General features: G+C 45.1%; 1 protein-coding gene and 1 long non-coding RNA gene across 2 annotated transcripts in view; one reads left to right on the top strand and one right to left on the bottom strand.

Moving 5' to 3' along the window:
- Positions 1 to 24,777, top strand: part of ADCY2 (adenylate cyclase 2) — a 1,664,414-nt gene that overhangs the window by 914,089 nt on the left and 725,548 nt on the right. The window contains exon 5 of the mRNA XM_063922769.1: positions 16,502 to 16,650. Within this exon, the coding sequence (XP_063778839.1) occupies positions 16,502 to 16,650 (149 nt within the window). The remainder of the gene's footprint in view (positions 1 to 16,501; positions 16,651 to 24,777) is intronic.
- Positions 209 to 8,575, bottom strand: LOC134929072 (uncharacterized). The gene is made up of 3 exons (XR_010178253.1): positions 7,992 to 8,575; positions 4,213 to 4,408; positions 209 to 473 (listed from the first exon to the last, which is right to left on the bottom strand). It is a non-coding gene; the product is annotated as an uncharacterized LOC134929072 (long non-coding RNA).

Genomic DNA, 24,777 nt, shown 5'->3' with positions numbered 1-24,777 from the left:
TGAGTCCAATAGGAGGAGTGCCGGTCCGTACATTGTTCATATATATATATATATATATATATATATACACATACATACGTCCAGTGTCAGCCGGCACTAACAACCAGAGATCAGCTTGCTCCGGTGCCTGTTTAAACAGCATAATATCAATCCAGAAGTAACGGCACTCGGAGACCATAGAAGGTGAAAAAATGTAATTCACGTCATTAACGTTTCGGGGCGGCAAGCCCCGTCCTCAGAATGAACACAGCAAAAAACAAGTGAACAAACGTACCCATTTAAATAGAACACCACACCGCCGGCGCCGCCATCCTTCACTTCCGCCATCGCGTCTCCTTCACCCTGCTGCATTCGCCGCGTCATTTCCGGGCACAGGGCTAACAGTTGCCAGGGGAACGCAGGCATGCGTTCCACCACGGACCAGCGCTGCGTTCCACGGCTAGCAGGCGTGGGGAGCTCAGAAAGGGAGGGCTCTGCGGGGGGAGAAAAAGGGAATCGGAGGCGCCCGCATTAGACATCAATATATAAACTGTCCCCCTATAGAACAGTGCACAGCCATATAACAAAACATGCAAATATATCTGTATAAAACAAACATATTAAGAATATTAAGAATATTAAAAAACTAAGACAGAGTGCGGAGCAGACATCAGCAACAGATACATATATCTGCATACAACATATCAAGACATGTTAACACATGATATGAAAAAACAATAGGCAGTGCAAGAGAACTAATGCCTGATATTCAAAAGAATAGTAGCTAAACCAGTGTATTCCAATTTATGTTTTCATTAAGACCACCCGGATACATAATCCCTAGTCGGGTGATCCAGCGCGCTTCCTTGATAAGTAATGTTTTTGCTCTATCCCCCCCACGTAATGACAGGGGGACGTGATCAATCATAAAATATCGGAGGGATTCTAAAGAGTGGCCTGCCTGTTTAAAATGTTTAGCCACCGGTTGGTCAATCTGTTTGCCCTCAAGGGTCAATTTGATTGCCGACCTATGGGCTGCCATTCGTTCAGAGAACTTACGAATGGTTTGCACCACATAAAACAATCCGCAAGGACATATTATGATATAGACGACATAGGTAGTAGAGCAGGTGAGCACAAATCTGATATCATATTTTTTCTGGCAGTGAGGGTGTTGAAAGGCTCTGCAGTTAAACATAAAACTGCAAGTGGTACATCCGCTACACCGGTAACAGCCCGGTAATTTGTAGTGTACATTAGGTAGTTTAGAAGATCCTATCCCGGTGATGTCAGTCCTAACCACTCTATCTCTAATGTTCCTCCCCCGTCTAAATGCCATCATCGGGGCGGACTGGTGTAACCCTTTCAGATCTGGGTCAGTGGACACTATAGGCCATAATGCCCGAGTGGCCCGTCTCATGATGGGATTGGAGGTGGAAAAATCACAAGGGAAAGGAATTTTTTGTTTACGTTGCTTCCTAACTGGTTCAAGTAGCGCATGTCTGGGTATCATCAAAACCTCAGCCTTATGGGCTTGTAACAGACAACTATCATAACCCCGGGCCAGAAATTTCATAATAAATAAATCAATTTCCCTGTTGAGTACCAATGGATCACTAACAATGCGTGCAATACGCATTATCTGGGACCGAGGTAAACCATTCTTTAGGGACTCAGGATGATGGCTGGATGCCGTCAGGGTATTTCGATCAGTAGATTTGTGAAACACCTCAGTAGTCAAGATACCATTGTCAACCCTAATGGCGACATCAAGAAAGTGCGCTTCACTAGTACTGCAAGAAAATGTAAATTTAATGGAGGAATCCCCACAATTGATATCTGACATCAACTTCCTAAATGAGCTTTCACCACCCGTCCATAAAAGGAAGATATCGTCGATAAAGCGACAAAATAATAGAATATTATCACTGATATCTTAATTATTGAAGAACATCTCATTCTCTTGTACAAACATATATATATTAGCGTACGATGGGGCCACAGGGGACCCCATCGCACACCCCCTGAGTTGTAAAAAGAACTGTCCGTCAAACAGAAAATCGTTACGACGGAGAGTCAGTTCAAGCAAAGTAAGAAACTGGTCATGGTCAAACACATCAGGAGGGAGATGAGAGCTAAGAAATGTTGTCATAGCTGCCAAGCCCCCGCCATGTGGGATCACAGTATAAAGACTACACACGTCTAAACAACAGAGTAACGTCCCTTCAGGGAGTTGTCTGAAATCCCGTAGTTTCAACAAGAAAGAAGTAGTGTCTTTCAAGAATGTTGGTTGAAGGGGGAGATAGGGTTGCAGGATTGAATCCAGAAACTGCGCCATGGGCCTGTAGAGAGAATCAGGGGCCGATATAATCGGTCTACCCGGGGGTTTTGAACTGTGTTTGTGCAATTTGGGCAAAATGTACAGCACTGGTACTTTAGGGAATCTGATGGAAAGTGCTTTCAACATCTTTGCTGGTAATTTGCCCTCCAGCACAGCCGCATTTAAGATACAGTCCAGTTCTTTCTGATATTGTGATGTTGGGTCCGTAGTCAACTTTTGATAAACTTCCATATGTGCCAGTTGAGAATGTATCTCCGCTTTATAATCTTCCAGATTGAGGATCACAATGGCCCCGCCCTTATCGGTGGGCCTAATCACTATGTCTTCATAGGAGCCCAATGAGGTGAGGGCTTGGGACTCTTCTCTGGAAAGATTAAACTTGATTTTGGACGGAGCAGCGGTAAACTTGGTAATGGACTCATCAAGGAGTCTGTGGAACGCTTTCAATGAGGCATTAGTGGAAGGTGGATCAAATGATCTAGATGATTTCTTCAGAAAAGTGGAGAAGGTAGAGGTCTCAGAGTCATCCAGTCTATCTTGAAAATGTTCTCTTAGGCGAAGTCTACGAGATAATGCATGAAGATCCCTGTTCCAGTTAAAGGGATTATGTAGATTAGTGGGGACAAAACTGAGTCCTTAGTTAAGGCCCGCAAGTTCAGCAGTACTCCACACACGATTAGAGAGATTAAATATTAACGGTTCTTGCGTTGTGTTACGACTCTTACCCCTTTTGTTTTGGCCACCCCGGCGGGTGGGAGTGATCTTATGGGGGTTGCGGACTCTCGTGATGTGCCCTCTAAAGGGATGTTCAAATGTGCGGAAGCATCTTCCGTTTCTGATGTTGCAAATTCGCTCTCAGAACTGGATTTCTGAGGGCCTTCTTTCAGATTTGACTTACGGAACCAAGGTCTTCTCATACGTGGCGGTCTCTTATTAGCATCAGTGGGATTTCCCCTGGATAACCAGCGGTAGACTTGGTTATCCTCATAGTCGGTGTCCACCGTTAATTTCTTGTTCCTTTTAAATTTAAGGAGATCACGTTTGTATTGTGCACACTGATTCTCTAGCTTCAAGATCCAATCCTGTGTACGATCCTCCTCCAGGGTTTTATACTGATCTTTTTCAAAGGTGTCAATCTTTAATCTGGTATTAGAAAGTTCCTTATTGGCCTCATGGATCACTAAAATCATCAGGTCGAATGCGCACTTGTTTAATATTGCGATCCAGCGGCGAACAAAATCAGGATTGTTACGCCCTATAGTGGGTACATTTCGTACCCGGAATCCACGTGGGATTTTGTGTTCGCGATAGTATTCAGACAAAGTGCTGCCGTGGAGAGAAAAGTCTATTTCCCGGCGTTTGAGTTTCCAAATATGATGATAGAGGATCTCTGGGTCCAACATCTTGTCCGAGAGTATGGCAGATTCTTTTGACAGAATTTGTTCAATTTCAGCTTCAGAGAAACTGAATGTCTCCCCCGTGTCAGTGATGACCAGATTGCGACAGCCAGGGAGTTCCTGTGATGCTGACATCGTGTCGTCAAAGCACACCAACCCAGAAATAAACACCAAGTGCAATAAAATGAGTCCCAATGTAGGGTCACAATAACTGGGAAGTGTCCTTAAAAAAGTAGATAAATAAATATAAAATGGAGGTGCCTGGCAACGGGTGCTGGTGATCAGCACAATAGTATACGTCCAGTGTCAGCCGGCACTCACAACCAGAGATCAGCTTGCTCCGGTGCCTGTTTAAACAGCATAATATCAATCCAGAAGTAACAGCACTCGGAGACCATAGAAGGTGAAAAAAGTGTAATTCACGTCATTAACGTTTCGGGGCGGCAAGCCCTGTCCTCAGAATAAACACAGCAAAAAACAAGTGAACAAACTTACCCATTTAAATAGAACACACTGCTGGCGCCACCATCCTTCACTTCCGCCATCGCGTCTCCTTCACCCTGCTGCATCCGCCGCTTCATTTCCGGGCACAGGGCTAACGGTTGCCGGGGGAATGCAGGCATGCGTTCCACCACGGACCAGCGCTGCGTTCCACGGCTAGCAGGCGTGGGGAGCTCAGAAAGGGAGGGCTCTGCGGGGGGAGAAAAAGGGAATCGGATATCAATTGTGGGAATTCCTCCATTAAATTTACATTTTCTTGCAGTACTAGTGAAGCGCACTTTCTTGATGTCGCCATTAGGGTTGACAATGGTATCTTGACTACTGAGGTGTTTCACAAATCTACTGATCGAAATACCCTGTTGACGGCATCCAGCCATCATCCTGAGTCCCTAAAGAATGGTTTACCTCGGTCCCAGATGATGCGTATTGCACGCATTGTTAGTGATCCATTGGTACTCAACAGGGAAATTGATTTATTGATTACGAAATTTCTGGCCCGGGGTTATGCTAGTTGTCTGTTACAAGCCCATAAGGCTGAGGTTTTGATGATACCCAGACATGCGCTACTTGAACCAGTTAGGAAGCAACGTAAACAAAAAATTCCTTTCCCTTGTGATTTTTCCACCTCCAATCCCATCATGTGACGGGCCACTCGGGCATTATGGGCTAAAGTGTCCACTGACCCAGATCTGAAAGGGTTACACCAGTCCGCCCCGATGATGGCATTTAGACGGGGGAGGAACATTAGAGATAGAGTGGTTAGGACTGACATCACCGGGATGGGATCTTCTAAACTACCTAATGTACACTACAAATTACCGGGCTGTTACCGGTGTAGCGGATGTACCACTTGCAGTTTTATGTTTAACTGCAGAGCCTTTCAACACCCTCACTGCCAGAAAAAATATGATATCAGATTTGTGCTCACCTGCTCTACTACCTATGTCGTCTATATCATAATATGTCCTTGCGGATTGTTTTATATGGGGCAAACCGTTCGTAAGTTCTCTGAAGGAATGGCTGCCCATAGGTCGGCAATCAAATTGACCCTTGAGGGCAAACAGATTGACCTACCGGTGGCTAAACATTTTAAACAGGCAGGCCACTCTTTAGAATCCCTCCGATATTTTATGATTGATCACGTCCCCCTGTCATTACGTGGGGAGGATAGAGCAAAAACATTACTTATCAAGGAAGCGTGCTGGATCACCCGACTAGGGACTATATATCCGGGTGGTCTTAATGAAAAAATAAATTGAAATACACTGGTTTAGCTACTATTCTTTTGAATATCAGGCATTAGTTCTCTTGCACTGCCTATTGTTTTTTCATATCATGTGTTAACATGTCTTGATATGTTGTATGCGGATATATGTATCTGTTGCTGATGTCTGCTCTGCACTCTGTCTTAGTTTTTTAATATTCTTAATATTCTTAATATGTTTGTTTTATACAGATATATTTTCATGTTTTGTTATATGGCTGTGCACTGTTCTATAGGGGGACAGTTTATATATTGATGTCTAATGCGGGCGCCTCCGATTCCCATTTTCTCCCCCCGCAGAGCCCTCCCTTTCTGAGCTCCCCACGCCTGCTAGCCGTGGAATGCAGCGCTGGTCCGTGGTGGAACGCATGCCTGCATTCCCCTGGCAACCGTTAGCCCTGTGCCCGGAAATGACGCGGTGGATGCAGCAGGGTGAAGGAGACGCGATGGCGGAAGTGAAGGATGGCGGCGCCGGCTGTGTGGTGTTCTATTTAAATGGGTAAGTTTGTTCACTTGATTTTAGCTGTGTTCATTCTGAGGACGGGGCTTGCCGCTCCGAAACGTTAATGACGTAAATTACACTTTTTTCACCTTCTATGGTCTCCGAGTGCCGTTACTTCTGGATAGAGATATATATATATATATATATATATATATACATATATACTGTATATTCTCGAGTATAAGCCGACTTTTTCAGCACCTTTTTTTGTGCTGAAAAAGCCACTTCGGCTTATACTCGAGTGAGTATTTAGGAGGGACACGGAGGGCACAGCACGCGGCTCTCTTGTGTCCCTCCTGCATCTCCGGCGGCAGCGGCATGTGTGTGTTAAAGGAAGTGCACGAACCGGTACTTCCTTTAACACACACACACACACACGCCGCTGCCGCCGGAGACGCAGGAGGGACACAGGAGAGCCGCGCGCTGTGTCCTCCGTGTCCCTCCTACAGAAGACAGCGTGGGAGCGATGGGACAGCGCGGGAGCGACGGAGGGTAAGTAACAAACTGGCACTGTGGGGCATATCTGGCACATCTGGCACTGTGGGGCATATCTGGCACTGTGGGGCATATCTTGCAGCATGAGGGCATATCTGGCACTGTGGGGCATATCTGGCACATCTGGCACTGTGGGGCATATCTGGCACATCTGGCACTGTGGGGCATATCTGGCAGCATGAGGGCATATCTGGCACTGTGGGGCATATCTGGCACATCTGGCACTGTGGGGCATATCTGGCACATCTGGCACTGTGGGGCATATCTGGCAGCATGAGGGCATATCTGGCACTGTGGGGCATATCTGGCAGCATGAGGGCATATCTGGCACATCTGGCACTGTGGGGCATATCTGGCAGCATGAGGGCATATCTGGCACATCTGTCACTGTGGTGCATAGCTGGAAGCATGAGGGCATATCTGGCACTGTGGGGCATATCTGGCACATCTGTCACTGTGGGGCATATCTGGCACATCTGGCACTGTGGGGCATATCTGGCACTGTGGGGCATATCTGGCAGCATGAGGGTATATCTGGCACTGTGGGGCATATCTGGCACATCTGGCACTGTGGGGCATATCTGGCACATCTGGCACTGTGGGGCATATCTGGCAGCATGAGGGCATATCTGGCACTGTGGGGCATATCTGGCAGCATAATGGCATATCTGGCACATCTGGCACTGTGGGGCATATCTGGCAGCATGAGGGCATATCTGGCACTGTGGGGCATATCTGGCACATCTGTCACTGTGGTGCATAGCTGGAAGCATGAGGGCATATCTGGCACTGTGGAGCATACCTGGCACATCTGGCACCGTGGGGCATAGCTGGAAGCATGAGGGCATATCTGGCATTGTGGGGCATATCTGACACATCTGGCATTGTGGGGCATATCAGGCAGCATGAGGGCATATCTGGCACTGTGGGGCATATCTGGCACATCTGGCACTGTGGGGCATATCTGGCAGCAGAGACCACAAACAAACTGCTGACAGCGCCTAAATGTAGGGCCTACCAAAATGCAATAACACCTGAGCGCTGCCGGTAATTGGCACTGTGCGTGTGCCTATGGATGCAATAGTAAAAGGAAAGATAACGGCTGCGCTTGGGGTATTGCAAATGGGTAGAAATTATGGAGAGTTGACAAAAATCATCTATATAAAATTGTTTATTGTTATGTTAAATACATCAACAGTAAGTAAAAATAACCACATTTAAAAAATATATAAATATCTATACTCTGAAAACACCGTTGTATGGACACACAGTATCAATCTTGTATATAGTGTTCCCCTGATTCAGGGTATAAAGTTGATACTGTTTAAAATTGTAGCAGTAATGTAACTAAATAGTTGCAATTTAGCTCTCCACAGTTTATTCTGACTAAGATGACTGAAGAAATTAGGCTTTTTAAAGTAAAAGTTATGAAGGCAGCAGAACTTTTCTCCAATAATGGGAGAAGATGAGGGCCCAGCGGTCAAATATATAATGGACAATATGTAATATTACCTCTCCTGGGGGCTGGTATTACTGAGCGTCCTCAGTAAAGTCTTGTATAGAGCCCACAATGTGATGTTAAGGGGAGGAATTCAATGTAGACATAGTTATCCAGACTTGTTCCTTAATGTGTAGGTCCCGGATGAGGATGCAGGACAGGTGCCTGTATATTCCCATGGGCTGGTGGAAATCCTTTTATTGCCCTAGATACAGGGAATCACACAACTCCAGGACATCAAACGGAGCAAACGCTGTGACCACTAATTGCGGAGGAAGTACACAGGTGTGGCGCCAGCCGGAGCCGTTGCTGGCAATGAAGTTAGAGACAGGAGCACTGTCCCACGACCAAGTACAGCCGTCAGATGATGCAGGCTGGCGCTGTCCCACGGCCAAATGTAGCCGTCAGATGATGCGGGCTTGTGCTGTCCCACAGCCAAATGCAGCCGTTAGATGATGCAGGCTGGCGCTGTCCCACGGCCAAATGTAGCCGCCAGATGATGCAGGCTGGCGCCGTATGAAGACCGCAATGGAGCCACCGTGTAAATAGGAAAATCCTCCGCTGCAGAACAAGGTTCCTTAGAGCTGAAGGTGCCGTTGGATCGGTGATCAGAGTAGAGGGGGAGGAGCCTAATGCGTTTCGTCACAATTAACGTGACTTTTTCAAAGGAGAAAAGTTCTGCTGCCTTCATAACTTTTACTTTAAAAAGCCTAATTTCTTCAGTCATCTAAGTCAGAATAAATTGTGGGGAGCTAAATTGCAACTATTTAGTTACATTACTGCTACAATTTTAAACAGTATCAACTTTATACCCTGAATCAGGGGAACACTATATACAAGATTGATACTGTGTGTCCATACAACGGTGTTTTCAGAATATAGATATTTATATAATTTTTAAATGTGGTTATTTTTACTTACTGTTGATGTATTTAACATAACAATAAACAATTTTATATAGATTATTTTTGTCAACTCTCCATAATTTCTACCCATATCTGGCAGCATGAGGGCATATCTGGCACATCTGGCATTGTGGGGCATATCTGGCAGCATGAGGGCATATCTGGCACTGTGGGGCATATCTGGCAGCATGAGGGCATATCTGGCACTGTGGGGGCATATCTGGCACTGTGGGGGCATATCTGGCACTATGAGGGCTGTGTACGGCTAGAGCTGCATTTCCCACCCTAGGCTTATACTCGATTCAATAAGTTTTCCCAGGTTTTTGTGGTACAATTAGGTGCCTTGGCTTATATTCGGATCGACTTATACTCGAGCATATACGTTATATATATATATATATATATATATATGTATATATATATATACAGTGCAAAAAGAAAGTATTCACAGTGCTTCACTTTTTCCACATTTTGTTATGTTACAACCTTATTCCATAATGGAATAAATTCATTTTTTTAACTCAAAATTCTACACACAATACCCCATAATGACAATGTGAAAAACATTTGCAAATTTTTTTAAAAATAAAAAACTCAGATATCACATGTACATAAGTAGTCACAGCCTTTGCCATGAAGCTCAAAATTGAGCTCAGGTGCATCCTGTTTCCACTGATCATCCTTGAGATGTTCCTACAGCTTAATTGGACTACACCTGTGGTAAATTCAGTTGATTGGTCATGATTTGGAAAGGCACACACCTGTCTAAGGTCCCACACTTGACAGTGCATGTCTGAACACAAACCAAGCATGAAGTCAAAGGAATTGTCTGTATACCTCCGAGACAGGATTGTCTCAAGGCACAAATCTGGAGAAGCGTCCAGAAAAATATCTGCTGCTTTGAAGGTCCCAATGAAGCACAGTGGCCTCAATCATCCATGAATGGAAGAAGTTCGGAACCACCAGGACTCTTCTTAGAGCTGGGCCCTAGTCAGCGAGGTGACCAAGAACCCGATGGTCACTCTGTCAGAGATACAGCATTCCACTGCAGAGAGAGGAGAACCTTTCAGAAGGACAACCATCTTTGTGTCAATCCACGAATCAGGTCTGTATGGTAGAGTGGCAAGACGGAAGCCACTACTTAGTATAAAGCACATGGCAGCCCACCTGGAGTTTGCCAAAATGCACCTGAAGGACTCTTAGACCATGAGAAACAAAATTCTCTGGTCTGATGAGACAAACATTGAACTCTTTGGCATGAATGCCAGGCATCATGTTTGGAGGAAACCAAGCACCGCTCATCACCAGGCCTATACCATCCCTACAGTGAAGCATTATGGTGGCAGCATGATGCTGTGGGTATGTTTTTCAGCGGTAGGAACTAGGAGACTAGTCAGGATAGAGGGAAAGATGAATGCAGCAATGTACAAAGACATCCTGGATGAAAACCTGCTCCAGAATGCTCTTGACCTCTGACTGGGGCGATAGTTCATCTTTCAGCAGGACAATGATCGTAAGCACACAGCCAAGATATCAAAGAGTGGCTTCAGGAATGTCCTTAAGTGGCCCAGCCAGAGGCCAGACTTGATTCTGATTAAACATCTCTGGAGAGATCTGAAAATGGCTGTGCACCAATGCTTCCCATGCAACCTAATGGAGCTTGAGAGGTGCTGCAAACAGGAATGTGCGAAACTGCCCAAAGATAGGTGTTCCAAGCTTGTGGCTTCAAAAAGATTTGAGGCTGTAATTTCTGCCAAAGGTGCATCAATGAAGTATTGAGTAAAGGCTGTGAATACATGTACATGTGATTTCTTAGTTTTTTATTTTTAATAAATTAGCAAAAATCTAAAAAAAAACTTTTTTCATGTTGTCATTATGGGGTATTGTGTGTAGAATTTTAAGGGAAAAAAATTATTTATTCCATTTTGGAATAAGGCTGTAACATGACAAACTGTGGAAAATGTGAAGCGCTGTGAATACTTTCCAGATGCACTGTATAAGGGAGCAACTGTCTGTATGTTCTCAATTTGAACTTCCAAGCATATATGGTTAAAAAAAAATTATCTACTGTAAGTAATAACTGCCAGAGGCATTAATCAATTTATAAACCTTATCTCAAAAGTTCAGAATCTTAGGTCAAGTTCATACCATGCAATAAAAAGTACATTCAGAGGCCAAACTTTTATATCACCTATCGAAATATTGGTGAATATTATATGCAAGCTAAAAGAGATATAGGGGGAGATGCATAAAACCTTGAAGACAGATAAATGACCAAGCAATCAGCTCCTAACTGTCATCTTAATGGCTGTGTTTGAAAAATGAAGCTAAGTTGGTACTTTATCTCTCTCCAAGGTATGATACTTCTCCCCTCTAATAGTACCTAGGAATAAAATGTATGTTTTATCAGCTAATACCTTGCTGATCTTGCAGAATGAATTATATTCAGCACTACTTTCCAAAGATCAAATGTAAATTAGGGATGTCCCCCCAATACTTTATTTAATGTACAATAGCTGACCTATATGATAGGGAAAAAGAGATAACCTGAGAGACATTAAAAAAATATTGGAGGTCAACTTGGTAAGCATTGGTAGATAAGGAATTCCTCTTGATGCAAAATTAAGAGAAAGTCGACACAATAACAATAAAATGAGTGCCAAATGAGGCAATAATGATATACTGTAAATGTGAAATTGTGTTGGGATGCAAAGAAGGATCAACATCACCTTAACACAATACTATGAGGTCAGAATGTAGACTCTGGAGTGAGTATGAAGAGAATAAGTACCATTGGCTCATGCACCAGAGGCTAGAGAAAAAAGACACATATCCCTCTGAAGGCTAAATGGCAAGCAATTGGCAATATATAATAATTGATTAGAGGCCCCAGGACAGGTGGTTACAAGGGAGACCTTCAGACCAGTAATGTTGCTGGCAACCTGGTGACCATTGCAATTAAGTTTTTTTTCCCTGGTGCAGCAGGCTAAAGAAGGTAATTGTGATCTAGACAGTCATGAGGAGGATGGCTGGAGAGTCACAGAGAGGGGGTTTGAAGATTCAAAGACACGGGTGTGGATGGTGCTGAAGCCACGGGGCTACGGAGACACAGGATACAGTTGAGAGATAGAGGGTGATGTGATGGAGAAACAGATGGGGATGTGGTGAATAGACAGAGGTAATAGGGCTGAGAGATACAGGGGATGTGATGGAGAGACATGGGGGTAATGTTTTGGAGATTTACCAAGTATGGCCAAGAGATATGGCCATTCTCCTGCATCAAAGTATTTTCTATATATAATGAAACATTTAACCTACAGCCACAATTGGTATGATTAATAGCATTAATAATAGCATTAGTGTCAGAATCCTGTGTGTGGGAGTTTCTGAACCAGTGTCAGAGTGGTGAGGAGTCTGATTAATGGAGTGTTGGGTTTGTGAGAGGGTTTGATGTAATTTCTTGCTTAAATAAAGATGGGTTCTCAAGCAGAAAATACTGGAGGCTTGGAGGATGACAAGAAAATATAGCAAGGAACTAGAACTAGCACCAAATGGTTGGCAGAAACCCAGAACAGGGGCAGTGTCTAACCCAAGACCTCCACAAGGAGGTTTAAGCATGGCTGTACACTATGATCAGGTCATGGGTTACTCTGTACTAGCACTGGAAATACTCTGTGAAATACTAGAAATATAAGACTGAGAGCCAATATCACAGGACCAATAAATACTTAAATTCATCTGGAACCGATGGATAGGTATCAGGTGAGTACCGATGGTGACAAATATTAGACTGGAACCAATGAAGGTAGGTATCGGACTGGAACCGATGGAGTTTAGGTATTGGACTTGAACAGAAGGTGGCAGGTATCGAACTGGAACCAATGGAGAAAAGGTATCAGATTGGAACCAATTGTTGCAGGTATTGGAGAGGAACCAATGGTGACTAGGTATTGGGCTGGAACTGATGGTGGCAGATATCGGACTGGAACCGGGAGGACTTCTAAGAGATTCAGAATCATAGTCAGTACTCAGCAAAGCTGACTAAAACCACTGAGGAGTGCAAGTACAAAGCTCACACACACAGCTGTGTGACTTGTGGCACTGGCAACCATAACTGGGGAGAGCTGACCCTTTTATCCCTACATAGGTATTGGGATTGGTGGATACAGTCAGCTGGTCAGATTTCGGTCACTGACTTTAGACAAAATGACAGCCCTGTTCTTTGAGACCTAGCAAAAGTGTAATTTACCTGGCATCCATGGGAAGAGACCCTGGCAGCAGCAGGGATGGGAGCAACCAGCATAGCAGAGATGTTGCTAAATCCTCTCTTTGAAACTGGAGTTGCACACTGGAACCTCATCTGTGGCTACACAGGCGAGTAACAGGGTCTGATTCTGGGGTCTTTATTCGGGGCTGTGACAATTAGTTAGAGTTAAGATTTGAAATAGTTTCTATATATTTATAGTGTAGATTTTTGGTGGCATAAAGCCATAATGACTTACTGTATGTGAACTCAAGACAATTGTCTGATTGCAGACATAATGCTAGCCATGTTCTCAGCCTCCTACTTAAGGCACACATGTAAGTGATCTAGCCAGTTTTCAGTAAGTACAATAAGGGAACTGTCAGGATTCAGCAGCAGTTACACTTACCCACCTAATGGTCATGGCTGCTAAGTTCTGCTTACTGGGTCCATGGCGCCCAACCACAATCTCTACTGCAATCTAGTGGTGGGTTGCAGTTATCTTGCCAGTGTTTTGGTACAGCTGTCTCCATGGCATCCCCCTGTGAGTCTTCCTACTGGCTCCATCCACTACTTGCTGCCATCTAGGTCCGACTCAGCTGACCGTGGACAATCCAATCAGGAGCCAGTTCTTGCTCAGCTGACTGTACCCTCCAATAAGCAATAAGCAAGTGGGATAAAAGGGGCCTTCTGGGACTCAAAAGGTGCTAGAGCAATGTTTGTCACCAGGCATCTTATGGCTCCAGATTCCAGGTTACCATTGTATTACCCCTGTGTCAGCCTAGCTGCCTAGCAATTTCAGCTGGTTTGCATATCAAGCTACTCCAGTTTCAGCCCAGATTCTGCATATCAAGCCATTCTGGTTCCAGCCCGTATTCTGCATATCAAGCTATTCCGGTTACAAACCAGATTCTGTATATCAATCTATTCTGGTTCCAGCCTGGATTCTGTATATAAAGCTATTCTGGTTCCAGCCCAGATTCTGCATCACTATAGCTATAGCTGGTCTCAGCCCAGCATCATCGAAGCCTGAGTTTGTTCCAGGTCAGTATTCCTGAAGTCTTAGCCAGTCCCAGTTCAGCAATACTAAGCATAACCAGACCTAGCTGATTATCCAGTTAAGCCAGTCTCACTCTGGTTCTCCAGAAGACCTTGTATGCTCCAGTTGTGTACTCAGTATTACATCAGTTCTCCAGTCTCCATGAGAAACAGTATCTACCACAGAGTCATTATCTACCAACCCTAATTTCTTTCCTAGTGTCTACCAGCTGAACTCTGTACTGTAGTTCTATGTATTCTATGAGGAAGAGTTACCTATGCCAGCCCAGTTTCCTGCATGCAATCAACACCAGACTAAACAAATTCCTGATAATCTGAAAGGAACAATGAGGAAATAAACTAGATTTCTCATAATATTAAATATGAAGCAGAGCTTAGGTACCAACAGTTTAACATAATATTTGTAAACTGTTTCTTGATGAAGAGCCAACCCATGAGTATTGTACTATTAAAATAAATTACATTGTGTTGTATTTATTTGGGAACATGTTAACCAAACTGTATAATGATAATTATATTAAGCAAAACAAATATTAATAGATTTTGTATCCATGATGACTGCTGTCTTTTCATAATAATTCATATGAGTAATTGTTATTTAATAAAGAGATACTGTAAAGTCTGAGACATCATAATTTCTGCCCCTATAACAATTGTATAGATTTAGAGATAGATTACTTATACCCATCATCAGCCGCCTGGACTACCCACTTTACTAGCTAAGTGGGTGGTCGGGTATGGGATCAAGCTGATATCAGAAGACTTGTCAGTTCTTCAAGGGGACCTGGAAGGACACCTGATTTTCAGGAGCCTTCTGGTAATTCCGGGAGAGAAGGCAACTATGTCTTGGGGCACAGATCTATACCTTTCAACTGTCCCATTTTTCATGGGACAGGTCTGTTTTTTGGGACTGTCCCACCCATGGGCCGCAGTGTCCCATGGTGGGTGGGAAGTTGGGAGGTCCCCTGTAACTCACTGCTCTGCTCAGCAGTGAACTTATGCACATAGTGTCTATTCATGGGAGACAATGGAGCTGGGGACATGACCAGCAGCTCACAGAGCACTGCATTTGCCCCCACAATGACAAAACAGAAGGTGTGGCACGCAATCACGACATTTCCACAAACAATGCCCTTTTTGCCATCACCACTCCCCTTTTCAGGCATGTGCGCCGAAGGAGTCCCAACATGATACACATGCCCTGTAACGCAACACATCATTGTAATAGAGAATACATCTCCAATAAATCTGCACACTTACTTTGGCACAAATCACCTGTAACTTATTGCATCCATCCATTTACAGTATCCTTCAGTGTGCTGGAGCCAGGGTTGGACTGGCCCACAGGGGTATAGGGGAAACCCCCGGTAGACTCGATTGCCTGGAGCCTACCTCCTTCTCTAGGAATCAGGTGCCAGACTGTGCACTTGAATAAGAAATTATACTTATGTTACCTTATACTGCACAGGACTATGGTGTATTCTCTACAGTGCATTGCTGGTATTAATCATACATCCAATTCACTCTCTAAGGTTTAGCCAAACCTCAGTGGTGGCTGACCACTCCCCTTCTGGTGGCTGTCCACACCCCTAAGCATGGACCCCTACCAATGCATTCCCCTAGTGGGCCCTTCACATACTAGCCTACTTTCCCGGAATGGCCGGGAGGCTTCCGAAAAACGGGTGACCCTCCTGGCCCCCCAGAAGAGCAGGCAAGTCTCCTGATTTTCAGGTCCCCCCTGCCCGGCTGCCCACTTAGCGAGTAAAGTGTGTGGTCTGGGCAGTAGGCAGTAGAATCACATCATCATAGCCACATCCCCTGCAGTATAATGCTGGTAATAGCGGAGTTACAGAGCAGTGGCGTGAATTAAATGATGTGATGTCCCCATTCCACCTCAACCCCGCCCCCTCTGCTCATCATAGCCCTGCCCCACCCCCCTGCTGAGCCAACCTGGCTGGTCTCTCCCAGAGAGAACAGCTAGGATGTCGGTAAGTATGGCCCTTCATGACCCAGTCCGACACTGGCTGGAACAGCCATTTTCTTGCCATTATTTTTCTCTTTAGTTTTTGCTCTATATTTGGCAGAGAGTAATGGCAACACAGGCAAGGAGAGTCAGCAAGTATAATTTAAAGGCATATTGACATTAATCTTGTTTTTTGAGTTATGTACTTGGAAAGGTACTGTTCATGGTGAAAATAAATATCTATACTCTATAAGAAAACTTTGTGAGTTCCCATTTACTTGCTTATATGCAATTTTTTTCTTTTAGGAAGTAAGCAAACTTAACTATTGCTAAATGTTTTTTTTTTTTTTGTAGGAGCGCCTTCTTCTTTCCTTACTTCCTGCCCACATTGCTATGGAAATGAAAGCAGAAATTATTCAGAGACTGCAAGGACCTAGGGCTGGACACCTGGAAAATACAAATAATTTTCATAACCTTTATGTGAAAAGACATACCAATGTGAGGTATGTTTGGTAAGCTTGGATGTAACTTGCTTTTCAGTATACTGAATATCCAATGGACATTACAATTTACCTGAGTGCAATGGATATCCTTTGGTTCATTGTGCATCTTGTCAGGTGTTCAAGCATAGGTTACTATGCCAACTAACTAACATGAAGGCATACTGTATAATAACATAAAATGTGTCTGCTGCCATAAGTTTTGGAGTCAATCTGCTGCTCTTTGAACTGATAGTGGTAGCTTGTAAGGAAGAGAAGAGGAACAAAATGCTATACTGTAGGTTCACATGAGTGACAGTTGCGATGTACAGTACTGTATGTCATACTTATTTACTCTCCCAGAACTTCTGTGAGGCTCTCGAATTTGTGGGTAGGCCCTTGGACTCCTGGAAGAGTGAGGGCCCTCCCACAACGAGAAGTTTGCAGGATGGGGAGAATAATGGCGGGAATTGCAGGCTGTTGAGAAGGGCGGGCTTAATTATGCAAATATCATGGCCTCACCCCATTTGTTAATACGTGCATCTCCTCTCTGGGCTTCTTCCAAAGATATTTATAATGTTGGCAGTATGATGTATGCGCAATACAAATAAATAAACCTATCACTAGGTATTAGAGCGTGCAGTTTATATATTTAATAAGATTTAGTCAAATACAAACATTTATAAACATCAAACAATATATAATACACACATACATAAAAACTGTTATATAACCTGACAGAGCGTAGTGCTTTTGGAACTTTAGAACTTTGGTCAATATGGGTGATTGTGGATATGCAGCACTGCGCAGTAAAAAGGATAGTGCAGCCCAAATCCAATATTAGATGGGGAAAAAACACCAATTCCCAAGGAACATAACAGACTAGATAAATAGGGGATTCCTGGCGCTCTCTCTTTATAGATGTAACAAACCACATTGGGTATCATACAATAAAAATTTAATGTTGTGAGCAGAAATGAAAACTTTAATGGCATCACACTAAAAAACATATTGCACAAAAAAACAACAGATCCATAAATATAAAGTGCATAATGTGAACAGGTGCCTTCTAGTCCATAAGGTGACTTCAGTGCAGAGATCAAAACAGTATCTCACCAATGATGGTAATTGCAGTGGGCTAGCTTTGTTTAGAAAGCAGCAAATGCAGTCCTAGGCTGAATAGCCTAGCAACACCGCACTGAGGCCCTCATTCCGAGTTGTTTGCTCGCTGCTAATTTTAGCAGAATTGCTAATAGGCTAAAATCCGTCAGTTCTGCGCATGTGTATGCACAGCAGGGCACACGCTAGGCAAATTTACACAAGTCTATGCTATTTTACTCACAGGCGAACACAGCTTTTCAATCGCTCTGCTGATTGACAGGAAGTGGGTGTTTCTGGGCGGAAACTGGCCGTTTTCAGGGAGTGTGCTAAAAAACGCAGGTGTGCCAGGTAAAAACGCAGGAGTGGCTGGAGGAACGGAGGAGTGGCTGGTCGGACGCTGGGTGTGTTTGTGACGTCAAACCAGGTACTAAACGGACTGAGGTGATCGCAATCTAGGAGTAGGTCTGGAGCTACTCAGAAACTGCAAGGAAATTGCTTTCGTTGGCAATTGCTAATCTTTCGTTAGCAATTCTGCTATGCTAAAATACACTCCCAGAGGGCGGCGGCTTTGTGTTTGCATTTCTGCTAAAAGTAGCTAGCGAGTGAACAACTCAGAATGAGGGCCTGAGCACATTCAGCAAGAAGTCCCATGGCAACTGGCACAGTCTTCAGTCCATAACCATATATCAACAACGCGTTTCAGTCATAGGCATGACCTTTTTCAAGCTGGATATGGTGCTCTAAACAAAAGGTCCTTATATACTGTACCTCTCCTAATTATTTCAATTAAGCTAAAACCATCAATTCCGTCGTCACTTCCGGGTTCGCCAACCGGAAGTGACATACTTGCGTTCCAGCCGCTACTTCCTGTATCCCAGCGGCTGTTACTGTGCATTCCACATGTTCCTTATGATGATCTCAACACAAGTTTTTTAGATGTAAATCACACAAGTCCCTTCAGCACAGTGGCGTAGTCCCTCTATATATCCTGGGCTTAGTAGCAGCTTAAATGGACATTGTTAGAATTAACACAGCTGTTGATACTTCCGACACCATCTTTGTTGAGGGATCCTTATTTCTTTTGCCCATTTTGTGTATAGGATATATGACAACCCACTCATTACCAAAACTTAGTGGTACTTCATTCCCAGCCAGTCCGTCCCTATCACCATGGTGGGTTGTCAAAAACTCTTAATCAGGTATATAATTCCATTGCAGTAAATGCGTGCAGATTCGGATATCATAAAAGAGAGAGGATATACATTTTCATATCCTCTCTCTTTTATGACATCCGAATTAAGGACTGAAGACTGTGCCAGTTGCCGTGGGACTTCTTGCTGAATGTGCTCAGTGCTGTTTTGCTAGGCTATTCAGCCTAGGACTGCATTTGCTGCTTTCTAAACAAAGCTAGCCCACTGCAATTACCATCATTGGTGAGATACTGTTTTGATCTCTGCACTGAAGTCACCCTAAGGACTAGAAGGCACCTGTTAACATTATGCACTTTATATTTATGGATCTGTTGTTTTTTGTGCAATATGTTTTTTAGTGTGATGCTATTAAAGTATTCATTTCTGCTCACAACATGAAATTAACTTAAGAACTTTGCAATGAGCCAAATACATCAGCCGTATATTCTCATATGCTCCAGTCACTGTTAGTGTTGCACAGAATAGCCTCCCAAGCTGTGCTATGCTGAATAGCCTCCCAAGCTGTGCTATGCTGAATAGCCCCCCAAGCTGTGCTATGCTGAATAGCCCCCCAAGCTGTGCTATGCTGAATAGCCTCCCAAGCTGTGCTATGCTGAATAGCCTCCCAAGCTGTGCTATGCTCGACCTCCCAACACACTGTAACAGGGACAGATTGGTCATAAAGCTACCGGGAAGGTTCCCAGGAGGATAACCACACCAGGGGGTAGATTGCCACATGTGGCTCCGCCCACAGTAGCGCACCACTCACCATTATATTTGGCAGCCGCCAGCACCTTTCAGATGCCACAGCTTTGGGGAGCTATAACACTGTGGGGGAAGGCTGTCATCTCATTTTGACAGAGCTCCTCCAGTCACCAATACCCGGCAGGCCCACAGCATATTCACAGGGTGAGTGATATCTCTCCACCTTTGGCTTGCCATGCTGCTTTGCTCTCCTCTCCAGCTCTCTCTGCCCTCTCACTCTCTGCTACACCCCGACCCCTTCTCACACACTCCAACCCCCCATTTACTCCCTCCCCCACCTGCGCTGCATTTTTTGTAGGGCCACTTTTAGTTCACAATCCACCCCTGCACTGTAATATAATGTTAAGCTGTATAGATAAATACAAACAGGGTCCTGATTGTGCGCTAATTATTACTCACTAGGTCCCAGCCGATGATTGGTGCTTGTGGTAATGTAACACCACATTAGAATGATGGAGCCCTGCAGCGATGATGCGCAATGTATGGGCTATCAGTGTATGTATGTATGTATGTATGTATGTATGTATGTATATATATTTATATATATATATATATATATATATACAGTATACAGGGTGATTCGAAAGTCACAGTACTCCCTTTTGTTTCAAAAAACTGTGCAGGAGATGGGAAAACTGAATACTCCAGTAAAGTATGGGTGTGGGCGGCTATCTTTTAGGGTATGTACCAAACATGGGCGCCATCTTGAAATCAGCCATCTTGGATCTAAGTCAGTTTTTTCAAATGGAAAGGGGATCATGTAACATGTCAACCAACTTGATGAAAAGTTTATTGCTGCAAACAGATTTGAAATAGCAGTTATGGTTCAAAACTTACAGTACAACACTTTTTTTGTTGCAGGTAACTGAAGATGGCTTTGACAAAAGAGAGAATTGAGGTCATTTTGATGTCTGGAGAACGACGTTTCGGTGTCATAGCTGCAGATTTTAACAACTGGCACCCAGAAAGACCTCCAATTTCACATAACTATTTTTGAGGTTGTCTCGTCTGTAGCACTTTTTGGACGACCACTCCGTGACTTGTAATTAGGCACCTGACAGTGTTATATGAAATTGGAGGTCTTTCTGGGTGCCTGTTGTTAAAATCTGCAGCTATGACATGGAAACTTCGTTCTCCAGATATCAAAATGACCTCAATTATCTCATCTTTTGTCAAAGCCATCTTCAGTTACCTGCAACAACAAAAAAGTGTTGTAACTTTTGAACCATAACTGCTATTTCATCTGTTTGCAGCAATAAACTTTTCAGCAACTTCTGATGTTGTTTGACATGTTACACGACTCCCTTTCCATTTGAAAAAAACTGACTCAGATTTAAGATGGCTGATTTCAAGATGGCGTCCATGTTCGGTAAATACCCTAAAAGATAGCCCACCTCACCCATACCTTACTGGAGTGTTAAGTTTTCCCATTTCCTGCACAGTTTTTGAAACAAAAGGGTGTACTGCGACTTCTGAATCACGCTGTGTATATATCTGCATGAAAAACTAATGAGAGGGCGCTCTATCGTGCATGAAAAATATTTCATAAACAGAGTTTTGTATACTAAAACTGAGCATAAGACATTGCTTGTACCGTATATAAAAACACTGTGGGCTAAAACCACATGGCATAGTACATCACCACAGAGGTGTAATTCACAGCGGGCTGCTCCTGCATGTGCCGGGACCTGCACACCGCACCACCGATAATCTCCAAACGGCAGCGCACCGGGAACCAGAGCCACAGGACGCACACAGATGAACCACCAGGTGAGGATCGCATCAGCCAAGCCACGCAATCCTCACCTGGTGGGTTGGCGCATGACTTGGCTGACGCAAACCTCACCTGGTGGTTGATCTGGTGCGTCCTGTGGCTCCGGTTCCTAGTGCACTGCCATTTGGAGCTCATCATCAGCCCGGACGAGGACCTGCATGGAGTGGCGGAGGTGCTGTGACCACCATGAAAGGTATGGCTTCCCATGGCACAGACTTGGCTCTGCTGCGACAACCCCAACATGGCAGTGTTACCCTCCCTGCTACCTCAAGACAGGGTGTCCCCAACCCCAGTAGCCCCTGCAGGAGGCCGCTACGTGGAAGCGCACGCATGGCTCCCCGCACAGCCCCCAAGGAGACCACCCTTGCACACACAACCAGTTGAGTGGCCCCGCGACTAGCAATGGAGACCCCCTTTCCCCAGCTGGCCCTGATGCAGCCCTCTCAAACTGTACTTTACCGCCACATGCACCAGCTATGCAACCATCACAGCAGAGGGCGTGATGGCGGGCGAAAGACTTAACGCAGACCCTAGCAGGACACCAAGGGCAAGGAGGAGAGGCCGACGCATGGGTGCCCTAGTGAAGTGGTGACGGAAAGGGCTTAGGTCAGCACTCATACTCTCATATGTGCGCTCACTGACAAAAAAGCTTGATGAGCTGTCCCTCCTCCTGGGCAGTGTGAGGTCAGGCGTTGCCGGGTCATCGGCCCTTGCTTCACGGAGATGTGACTAGATGACCTCACTACGGACCCCCTGGTGTCCCTGCCCGGCTTCGGACTCTACAGGGCAGACCGCTCCAAGGAACTCTTGGGTAAATTAAAGGGCAGCGGCATCTGCTTTTACATCAACGACAGATGGTGAACAAATGTCACGATCCTAGGCAAATCTTGCAGCCCCCACCTGGAGATGCTATGCATCTACTGCAACCCCTTCTATTCCCCCTGGGATTTTGCCTCAATTGTCCTCATAGGAATGTACATCCCCCCGCAAGCCTGCGCAAACAAAGCCCTGCATCAGTTGGCCACCAGCATATCAGACATGGAGCAAAAACACCTGGACTCTCTGCTACTTGTGCTGGGTAACTTCAACAGGACCAACCTAAGAAAGGAACTACCAAAGTTCAAACAACAGGTGATGTGCCCCACCAGGGAAGGGCGCACCTTGGATCATTGCTACACCACCATCAAGCCTACCTTCCAGTCAATCCCCCGCTTGGCTCTTGGCCTATCCGACCACTGTCTTGTCCATCTTCTCCCCACATACATGCAGAAGCTGAAAGTGGCCAAGTCAGTTGTCAAAACAGTCAAGAAATGGACCAGTGAGGCTAAGCTGAAGCTACAGGCCTGCTTCGACTGCACGGACTGGGAGGTCTTCGCAGCCTCGGCATCCGACCTGAATGACCTGACTGACACCACAACATCCTACATCTGATTCTGCGAGGACATGTGTGTACCTACCAAGACTTACCTCATCTACAATAACAACAAGCCATGGTTCAACGCCCAGCTGAGGAAACTTCGCTGGGCCAAAGAGAAGGTCTACAGCTGCGAAGACAGAGTGCTATACAACTGCACTAGGAACTCCCTAACGAAAGGAATCAGGCAGGCGAAAAAGCAGTTCTCGGACAAGCTGGCAAAAGATCTCTCAACCAAGGACCATGCATCCATATGGAAAGGTATGCAGGCCATCACCAACTACAAGACACCCCCAAAGCACTCCGCTATAACCAGGGGCTAACAAACGAACTGAACCACTTCGACTGCAGGTTTTACAAAGAAGCTCCCTGTGAACCACACCAACTCCTCCCCACTGCCCTCACCTCCGATTGCCAACCTCAAGCACTGCAGATTGCCCATGAGGTGGTGGAGGAGTTGTTCAAGCGGATCAGTCCAAGGAAGGCACCCAGTCCTGATGGAGTATCTCCATCTACCCAGAGGGCATGCGCTGGTCTGCTAGCCCCCATATTCTCCAAAATATTTATTAAATCGCTAGAAATATGCAAAGTTTCATCTTGCTTCAAAATCTCCATAATCGTTCCGTCCCCAAGAAACCTACTATCTCAAATCTGAATGAATACTGACCAAGTGCACTGACATCTGTGGTCATGAAAGTGTTCGAGCGCCTGGTTCTGAACCACCTTAAAGCTGTGACCAGCCCCCATCAAGGCCCCCTTCAGTTTGCCTACCGAGCGAATCGGTGCATTGAGGATGCTGTCAACCTAGGCCTGCACCACATCCTGCGGCATCTGGACATGCCTGGCCTTCAATACAATCTCCCCCAACATTCTCTACCACAAACTACTCTGCCAAGGGGTCCCAGAAGAAACCTGTTCCTGGATCGTGGACTTTCTGACCGACAGAATACAGGTGGCCAATGCGGGGGGATTCTCCTCCAAAGCTCAGTACATCAGTACCGGGGCAACCCAGGGCTGTGTCCTTTCACCCCTGCTCTTCTCTCTGTACATTAATGACTGTTACTCTGACTCCCATCGGTTAAAATCATTAAATTTGACGATGACACCACCGTCATTGGCCTCATAAAAGAAGGGGACGAATCGGACTATAGACGGGAAGTGGATTGGTTGGCCCGGTGGTGTAGCTGTAACAACCTAGAGCTCAACCCACTTAAAACTGTCCAGATGGTAGTAGACTTTAGGAAGAACCCAGCGGAAGCACCACTACTAATCATAGCCGATAGTGTGGTGTCACTAGTGGACTCCTTCAAGTTCCTGGGGACCATGATCTCTAGAGACCTCAAGTGGAGAGCAAATGCAGATGCCACCATCGGAAATGCGCAGCAGAGGCTGTTTTTCCTAAGACAACTTAAGAAGTTTAACATCTCACAGAATCTCCTGCTCCTCTTCTACTACGCAATTGTAGAATCTGTTCTGTGCTCCTCGATTATCATCCGATATAGCTCCACCAGTGAGAGAGACAAATGCAGTCTCCAAAGAGTGGTAAGGTCTGCTGAGAAGATCATCGGAGTTGACCTCCCGTCTGTCCACGACCTGTACTGGTCCAGAGCCAAAAAAGGGCAACCAGGATAGTCAATGATCCGCCTCACCCGGGCTATGGCGAACTCAACCTGCTGCCATCAGGAAAAAGATACAGGGCCATTCTCACCAGAACCAATAGAAGCCTTAAAAGCTTCTTTCCTCAAGCAGTCCACCTGCTGAACTCCTGACTGTTAGGTTCCTGGTGCTCAGAACAAGGGAGATGTTATGAAGCGAGTCCAGAGCACCAGGACGTAATGCTGGGAAAGGGGAATGGAAAGGGAATAGCCCCTGGCGCCCTATCTCCGTTGTCTCACCCGTGCTGTCAG

Source organism: Pseudophryne corroboree, chromosome 5 (assembly GCF_028390025.1).
Source record: "Pseudophryne corroboree isolate aPseCor3 chromosome 5, aPseCor3.hap2, whole genome shotgun sequence".
Classification (NCBI taxonomy): Eukaryota; Metazoa; Chordata; class Amphibia; order Anura; family Myobatrachidae; genus Pseudophryne; species Pseudophryne corroboree.
The sequence above is the reverse complement of the archived record's forward strand: the minus strand, read 5'-3'. Positions and strand labels throughout refer to the sequence as shown.